The sequence below is a fragment of the Spea bombifrons genome, chromosome 7 (assembly GCF_027358695.1).
Source record: "Spea bombifrons isolate aSpeBom1 chromosome 7, aSpeBom1.2.pri, whole genome shotgun sequence".
NCBI classification, from domain to species: domain Eukaryota; kingdom Metazoa; phylum Chordata; class Amphibia; order Anura; family Pelobatidae; genus Spea; species Spea bombifrons.
The window spans coordinates 11,623,106-11,632,500 of NC_071093.1; the positions used below are offsets into that span (position 1 = coordinate 11,623,106).

A 9,395-nucleotide genomic window follows, 5' to 3' on the forward strand; every position below is an offset into this window, starting at 1 on the left:
AGAAGTATTTTGCATAATTGTCATATATCATAATAAACGTTTCAATGCAATGCACTAGTGCATTATACCCTGATGGGGTTAATTTAAGATGCATGAACAGTGATAAAGGCTTACCATTCCACTCTTGGACTTCTATGTTCACAATTCCTTTTGTACTAACTAGAAAAATGAAACCGGTCTATGCATTGGATATAGCTGTGGATATTTGTAAAAATGTGTCAAATAAAGGGTTTTTTTTTGTATATATTGTGTTACTTTTTTAAGCTCCAAAATGTAATTCATGCGATGAGATTTTAGTTTTCTGTTGAAAGTAAATTGTAAGAAAAAGTATTTGATTAACTATACATTAAGACGGGCATGTTTGGTCCTTGTTGAAGGAAAAGTGTGTCTGAGGAGGTGGTAGGTAAGTGGAATCTCCTCCCAGCAGAAGGGGAAGAAGGAAATACAGTGAGGGAATTAAATATGGACTGGACCAAGGTCTAAAATATTAGAAAAAACATTGGCAGACTTGATGAAAGGTTCTTACCCGCCGTCAAACTCTATGTTCAGTAAATAAAAGGTGGAACATTAATTAAAGGTGCAGACGTTAAAAATGTATATACCATTTATTTCACGTGCTGAGCAAAGGAGTAAAAAAAGGACCTTTCACATATTTGGTTATATATTATATGAGGCGTAATAATTTTCAGCTTATAATATAATGTTAAGACGCACATTAGTTTATGAACACAGAATTCCCGTAGAACTTAAAATGAATTCAGCGAAATAAAAAGACGGTAAGAATTCAGTGTTGATCTGAAAATGGTGTTTATATAAAACATTCACTACAATTCACTTACATCGCTTTCTAACATCTAGATAAATATTTGTTAAATATTTTACCAGGAGACGTTTTTAACAAAAAAAAAAAAAAAAAAAAAAAAAAGAGAGAAAAGAAACATTTGCTGCGGTTAACAACCTTGCTGCTTGTACTGAGATCCAATTCACATTAAACACGTAGAGACCATAAACATTAACATAATTCCTATACAACCTCCGCTAAAGGTTAAAAAAATAACAAACACTTTGCGGTATCTCACGCGAAGTGAGAAATGGGGGACGTTTTATGCACAGTTACTACACTCGGCTCGTGGTTGTGCTTTTATATATTGTGTAATTGTGAAATCTATAGGGGGGGTGCATAAAAAACAGACAGTCGCCCTAGAGCCGCCCATTAGCAGAACCACCACATTCAACTGTATGAAGACGGTGTTGCTCTTATACATGGGTCTGAGTGAGACTCGGCGGTGTTTGGCGGCGGCGGCGGCGGTGGCGACCTGTTGCCAGCCTACTAATAATGATACACTTTGTTGTGACTTGTTGCCCTCGGGGTTTGTGACTCCATTATCACCCCCCTTGAGCTCTTGTATGGGTGATTATAATAACAAATGCCAGCAGTAAAGGGTCTCAGGATAACTCCTGCGGCTACTCAAGGGAAACGCTATAGACTCCCACCGGTAGGCGTCGCACTTCCGCATTACTGTCATTAAAGATTTGCTTTTATACAGTCGCAACTCTCTCATGGATATGCTTAACCGTTTCGGTGTCAGAACGCCTGCGCTTAATAATGTGTCAAACAGTCAATCCCCAGCCTTCTCAGTATAGAAAGGGTTAAGAAAGAGGCCCTTGGCGCTTGTTGTTTTTCGGCCAGTCACCGCCCACAGGCTGGTGTTCGCTTCTGTCATTGGATGGTACTGAAGGACCGTGTCTGACAAGGGAAGCAGCTGCCTGTCCCGGAGAGCGCACGGGCGCTCGTTTACTGTGCATGAACGGAGGCCCGGGCAGGACTTTGTTCTGTAACGACCGGACCCGCGTGATGAGCTGGTGTGCCAGGCCGTTCCCCCATTGATTCTAATAATAAGGGGGGTGCTGTGAATGTGCCTCCAAATAGCGCGGATACCCTCCACCTGCCGTAACCGAGACCCCCTCAGCTTTATTCAAGATGCGGCTGCTCAGGGTCCTGCTCAAAAGCGCCCCCCTCACCAACAGCAGCACCCCCAGTTTGGTGGACTTCTATTCCAAGTTCTCCCCGTCCCCTCTTTCCATGAAACAGTTCCTGGATTTCGGTGAGTGGCGCCAGGGGCTGGTGTGGCATTTCCTGGGCGCATGAGGAACGGGTGTGCAATAAACACAGCTGCTGCAGAACCTCTCGCGGGGCATAACCCACAGCAGCTCAATGGACTAATGTAAGGGGGTCAGAGCAGGGATCGTCCCTGTTGCCTCCTAGGAGGTTGAGCAGCAGCAGGCTGTAAATGTTAGTACATATCCCAGGCTTACTATTTATATGGGAACCCCACAGGTAGCCTGATATATGGGACCTCGTCAACATAAACTGTATATTCAAGGTCAGTATAAGGGCAGTGAATGAATGAATATATATATATATCTATATCTAGTGTGAAATATATACAGCCTATATATTTAGGCAGGTGAAACAAAATGGTGTAAATTAAATGCTCTCAAAACAGCATTTCATTTAACAAAATGCAAAGTGAGTGAACAGAAACGAAATCTAAATCAAATTAGCATTTGATGTGACCACTTTTTGGCTTCAAAATAGCATCAGTTCTTCAAGGCACACTTGCACAAAGGGATTTTGTAAGCCTATAGTATGAATAAACAATAATACCAAACTAATGATCATCAACTTAATATGTAGGTTTAAAGTTACTCATTAACTGAAACAGAAACTGTTGTATAGAAGGAATAAAACTGGGTGATGAACAGCCAAATACACTAACAAGGTGAGGTTGCTGAAGACAGTTTAATGTCAAGTCGTGCACCATCGCAGGACTGAGCACAGCAACAAGACACAAGGTAGCTATACCGCATCAGCAACTGTCCAAGGTCTTTTGAAGAAGCACAAAAATGGGCAATGTTCTGGACCTAAGAGGTAGTGGCTGGCCAAGGAAGCTGTCAGCAGAAGAAAGACGCACCATGCTTGCCTCCCTCTGCGATTGGATGACATCTGACAGCGCCATGGCAGAACATGGGCAGAAAACAGTGGGACCCTGGTATACCCATCTACTGTCCGAAAAAAAGTCTGATCAAAAGTTGCCTTCATGTAAGACGTGCAGCTAAAAAGCTATACCTCTGACATGGAAACAAGGCCAAGGAGTTTAACTATTCACCAAAACACGGGAACTGGGGTGCAATAAAATAGAGAGCGGTACAAGAATGTTTACATGCAACAGTAAGGAGGGGTGGAGGTTCCTTGCAGGCTTGGGACTGCATTTCTGCAAATGGAGTGGAGATTTGGTCAGAATTAATGGTCTCCCCAATGCTGAGAAGTAAAGGCAGATACTTATCCATCATCCAGGACCACCAGGGAGCCATCTGATTGACCCTTAATTTATTCTGCAGCATGACAATGACCCCAAACATACAGCCAAAGTCATTAATAACTATCTTCAATGTAAAGAAGAACAAGGAGAGTGATGGTATGGCCGCCACAGAGCCCTGATTGCAACATCATCGAGTCTGTCTGGGATTACATGAAGAGAGAAGCAACTGAGACGCCTAAACCCACAGAAGAACTGCTGTTGGTTCTCCAAGATGTTTGGAACAACCTACCTGCCGAGTTCCTTAGTCTGTGTGCCAAGAAGAATTGATGCTGTTTTGAAGGCAGAGGGCCCTCACCAAATATTGATCTTAGATCTTTTTTCACACCTGCCTACAACTTTTGCACAGCACTGTATATGCAAATCAAAGTCTAAGTATTTTTCTAACTGTCTTTGCAATAAATAAAAATTCCATCCGTAGATGAGGGTATCTGCCTTTTTAGACCTGACATGAATACAGCAGCCATGTGACTTTGGATTTAGCAAAAATACTGGAAACCTGGCTTTCTGGTTGCGTTAAAGTGACTTAGAATATAGATCCAGCTTCTGCTTCTATGTCTGTTCTACATCTAAGGGACATTTATTGCCATTCAGATCCTGTATGGTTCCTCCAGCAAGGTTCTGGTTTGCACTTGGCAGTCGTGTGCAGGTGACCCCATTTAAACCAGTATTTCAGTGCTGGTGTGTATTTATAGGTTTGATTCGTTATCGTGCTCACGCTGCGTCAGACCGGTTGACCTTGCACTGGCTGCTATGGGACGTACGTGAGACTGAACACGGCTCCGCTTCTTTTAGGCTTGTGTGTGATCACGAGGCGGCTGCCTTTGTCTCGGTCTGCGGTTTCTTTCTTTGTGCGCACCTATTGCCGCTGAACTTTTCGCATTGTGGACATTTCTTTGTCTTTTCACAAAGGTCGGGGAATACTGAGTGCACATTTAACCCCGACGCTGTTCAACATATCTAATCGTGTGTGCAGTAACGCACTTATTGTATACTCCATGCTACACGATTACTAGACTAGAACATTCTGAGTGAATACTACAACAGGTTATTGCCACTAGGTAATGGTCTCCTTTATAACATAAACTTTCAAATGAGCTCAGTCTTCAGTGACTCGATAAACGGCTCGCCGTTCTCATGCTCAGGTTTAGGTGGATATGCCATGGTTATAAATCTCTGTAGCTCTAGTAGCGCATGCACCCCAATGATGCAGAGTGACATGGCTCCATGTTCTGAAGTTACGTTGATGACATACATAGAACGTGATGGCACGTAAGAAACCTTCGGCCCATCTGGTCTGCGCATGCAAGCCTTGTTTTAGCCTTTGCTATCCACATTATGACATAATTGTGATATAGACACACATTGTGATTGCAGGTGTTGAAATGTTTTGTTTGTATTCTTCGTTTTATTGGTAGAGTGACTTATTTGGGTTTTGTTTGCTTGTTCTCCAGGTTCTGTCAATGCTTGCGAAAAGACTTCCTTCATGTTCCTGAGACAGGAATTACCTGTACGATTAGCAAATATAATGAAAGAAATAAATTTGCTTCCAGACAACTTGCTCAAGATGCCGTCGGTTAAACTGGTACAAAGCTGGTGAGTGTGCTGTGTGCAAGACCCCCTATCTATTAAACTCCACCGGGGCATTCATTCATCTCTCGTTCTAAGGTATTCCTGGGTTATATCTTAATTCCACACTTCACTTTGAATGAAAACACGCATCATGGAGTGTAGTTCTGGCATTTATCGATTCACAAAATAGTTAAGTGGCAAAAGGGGATTGAGGAAGACGAATCGTGTCCTACTCATTGTGTGTAGCTTTCCTATACACGCACCTCTACTACATTAGTCGCAAAATGTGTCTTGTAGGGACATCTTCAGTCAATATATTTGCTCGGTATATATATTCTTTCTACATCAGAAGTGCATTTTTTGAGCTGTTGTCTTGTGTTCATTTCTTGCAGGTATGTGCAGAGCTTCCAAGAAATCGTTGATTTTAAAGACAAGAACGTAGAGGATCCGGACTCAGTCAGGACGTAAGTGAGTTCCTGGGTCTTGGGTTTTTTTTTTTTTTGTTAAATGCTGGTAACTACCACCTGCATATATAATGCTAATAAATGTGGTATAGAATTTGTTTTAAACTATGCACTATAATGTGTATAGGCCATTCTATTGGAGATGGACAGGCAGGGTTTTCTTCTGGTGGTGAATTCTGATGGCTAGAAAAGCATGTTGATGGGGGAGCTACATGGTGAATGTCCACCCCAACACCTCCACCTGGAGTAAGAGACTTGCATGCAAACAAAAGTACTTCCATTAAAAGCAATCCTTTGCTTACCACTATTTCATCTTTTGTTTAAAGTTTCACCGATACCGTGATAACCATCCGAAATCGCCACAACGATGTTATCCCAACCATGGCGCAAGGAGTTGTTGAGTACAAGGACAGTTTCGGGGTCGATCCAGTAACCTCACAGAACGTCCAGTATTTTTTAGATCGTTTTTTTATGAGTCGCATTTCAATCAGAATGTTGCTTAATCAGCACAGTAAGTATTTGGGTCCACTCATTGTGAATGAAATACCCTCACTGGGACATTAGCGTTCCGCAAAAAAGCATAATGCACATTTAAATGTTGGGGACACATAAGTCTCAAGTTAAACAAAAAAAAGTGTTTACAGAGTTTTGTATAGTTTTAAAATAGTTTCTCAATCCGCAGTCAGGAACAAGCTGGGCTGTTACTTGTCTGGGCCTGTCCTGGTTTTGTTGGCTGGGGCGAGGACTGCAGGCTGAATTTCCCGTACTATTTCTTTTTTTAAGTCTGAATTAAAATACCGAATTCTTTTCAAATTTTAGCTTTGCTGTTTGGTGGGAAAGTCAAGGAGAACCCAGCTCATCCAAAGCACATTGGCAGCATTGACCCAGCGTGCGACGTTGTGGATGTCATTAAAGGTAACATTAGAACATTTAATTTTTCATGAAACTCTCACACTTTTCAGGAATTTATAATACGGTACGTGCAGTTTCCGTACCCCTTAAGTGCCATGAGTCGGGCAAACTGCTTGGCTAGGTACACTTAACTGGTTAAATCAAATATAACGTCCTATAAAACTTAACTGATTTTTCAGGTACTCAGGATGCTGCACTAAAGCCCTTTTGTGCTCCATTGGACAGCAGTGTGTATAGGTGCAAAATGCTCTAATTTACAATTACGAAGGATTAAAACGTTTTATGGCTGTAAGAAATCTAAGACAGAAGCCACACGGTGCAGATGGTGCAGCTTTATTCACAGAGTTACTCACAGAAGTAACCGGCATTGGTTTAGGATTCAGTAATCATTAACCAAACCTGGAAACGGCCCGATCTGCGGCAAATGCCAAACATGATCTGACTCCGGCATTTTACTTCCAGCTGCACAAGATTTGGATTTACCTTCAGTTCTAACGATAAGAGCCGCTGGTCAGAGATCTGCAAAGTATTTTTACGTAGGAGATAATCTTCCTCCAGACTCTGTTGCTGGCAGGGATGATCAAGGCAACCTACATTAAGGGAAAATATTTTATTACAACCAAAGTACACTTCAATATTTATAACAAAAAATTGCTTCTCCTTTCAAATGTTTTCCCACAATGATCTCCCTTATAGGCGCCATAGCCAGAGGATCTGTAAAGCTCACATGTAAAGCATTACATAAGAAGATTTTAGATAAAATAATATTGTCATTTAAAAAAGTTAACCAGTATTTTTATTTATTTAAAATCAGATCATGCAGGAGACTGATTTCTAAGACTGGCACCATTAAAAATCATTGAAATAATAATTGTCTTTTCTGATTGGTTGATTGCTATATTTGTATGCAATTCTGTAGCTTTTACTAATTGTTTGAAATACATATTCCTAGCTAAAACTTCAGAATGTTTAACAGATTGGGTTGTGGAAATAATATTATTTATTAATAAGTGTTTTATTAGTTCTGAGTATACTTTACTTGGTTCACCTTGGGCTCGATGGGTGTCGGATAATCAAATCATACGGCTCCGGCTTAGATATAATTGGGAAGCAAAGCAGAAATTCGGTAACATTCATCGAATTTTTTATGATGATGATACTGAAGGATCCAGTCATTGATCTTTAGCATTTTCTTCTATTGAATTATTTGAAAATCCTCCACCCCGGGTGACAAACATTTACAAGGATGCTCACGTTCATTTATCTGTGTCAGTTACTATATAAGTATTTTTTTATATTTCCAGACTTTTTTTGCATTGAAGGCTTATCTTACAACCTTTTTTAACCTACAACCTGGTAATTTTAAATAAGCTGTTTTATTTATTTTAATATATACGGGCTGTATTGTCTGTTAATACCGTATTTGCTCGATTATAAGACGACCCCGATTATAAGACGACCCCCCAAAATCAAAATATTAATTTAGGAAAAAAACAAAAAGCCTGAATATAAGACTACCCTATAGGGAAAAAGTTTTACCAGTAAATATTAATTAATGTAAATTATTTTCATGTTTAATAAAAGCTATGATTGAGAAAAATATATTTTTTAAATTTCCTTTTATTTGCCAACCTGCCCCCCCCAGTTATGCCACTCTGCCCCCAGAAATGCTTTATACCCCCCTATTTGCCACTCTGCCCCATGATATGCCTTATACCCCTGTATGCCACTCTGGCATATAGGGGGTTAAAAGGCATATCATGGGGCTGAGTGGCATATAGGGGGGTATAAAGCATTTCTGGAGGTATATAGGCATATCATGGGGCTGAGTGGCATATAGGGGGTTAAAATGCATTTCTGGAGGTCCAGAAATGCATTTTAACCCCCTATATGCCACTCAGCCCCATGATATGCCTTTTAACCCAGCATGTACTGGCTGCCTTGGCTTGATAGGAGTGTGATTGCTGTTAGCAGTTTGATATATATATATATATCAAACTGCTAACAGCAATCACACTCCTATCAAGCCAAGGCAGCCAGTACATGCTGGAACCTGGGGATGATAGCAGTGGGATTACAGCCTCCATATGCCATGCTACAACCCCCACCCCCCTTACACATCCATGCTATCACACACACACTCACACTCATTCACAAACATTTAAATACTCATTCATTCCCTTAATCACACACACTTCACACATACTCAAAAACCCTCCCCCACCCCCTCACCTGAACTGCAGATCTCCCACTCGCAGACTTCTGCAGGGGACCGGCTGTAGCAACTTCTCTGGCCCCGCCCTCAGAGGAGGGAGGGGGGAGATAGAGTTCTGTGAGGACGCTGCAAGCTTCCTGCCCTGCTTCTAACAGAAGAGACGCTGCTCGCGACCGGTAAGCAGCATGGCGCCAGCATTTTTTTGGGGTCTGATTAGAAGACGACCCCGATTATAAGACGAGGGGTATTTTTCAGAGCATTTGCTCTGGAAAAAACCTCGTCTTATAATCGAGCAAATACGGTAATTAGACACTTTGTAATGGGTCAGTTGTTTACCCGTTGGGGTGGGAGCAGTTTAATGGTCCCAGGCAGAACTTTGAGGCATATCCTGCCAAGCGAGAACACTCCGTCTACACTTCAAACGTTGCTTTAACACGGCGGCCTCACCCTTCAGTTTGCTTTAGAATCCAGAATTGGGATGGCGTAACCTGTACAAAATACACCATGCCTGTATTAGTGTCTCTATACTTTCTACACATATGTGTCATGTGAATATATATATATATATGTGAATATATATATATATATATATATTTTTTTTGGGATCGGCATTAAATATTTGTATTTAACTTTTCTTTTTGATGTATGTTTTGTACAGTAACACTATCACTAATTGTGTGCATTTTGTCTCTCCTTTAGATGGATATGAAAATGCCAGACAGCTATGTGACTTGTATTACATGAGCTCACCTGAACTAGAACTCACGGAATTCAATGGTGAATATCTTTATTATTGTTCTGGTTGGATATTTCCTCCATGACTGTTTTGGCAAAGTGGTCACTATTAAGTGA

The 9,395-nt window shown here is 41.1% G+C and overlaps 1 protein-coding gene across 1 annotated transcript in view; it reads left to right on the forward strand.

Moving 5' to 3' along the window:
- Window positions 1-1,694: 1,694 nt before the first annotated feature.
- Window positions 1,695-9,395, forward strand: part of PDK1 (pyruvate dehydrogenase kinase 1) — a 10,739-nt gene continuing 3,038 nt past the window's right edge. Inside the window, exons 1-6 of the mRNA XM_053470499.1 lie at window positions 1,695-2,105; window positions 4,835-4,976; window positions 5,345-5,416; window positions 5,743-5,927; window positions 6,236-6,331; window positions 9,243-9,320. Coding sequence (XP_053326474.1) covers window positions 1,982-2,105; window positions 4,835-4,976; window positions 5,345-5,416; window positions 5,743-5,927; window positions 6,236-6,331; window positions 9,243-9,320 — 697 coding nt within the window. The 5' untranslated portion in view covers window positions 1,695-1,981. The remainder of the gene's footprint in view (window positions 2,106-4,834; window positions 4,977-5,344; window positions 5,417-5,742; window positions 5,928-6,235; window positions 6,332-9,242; window positions 9,321-9,395) is intronic.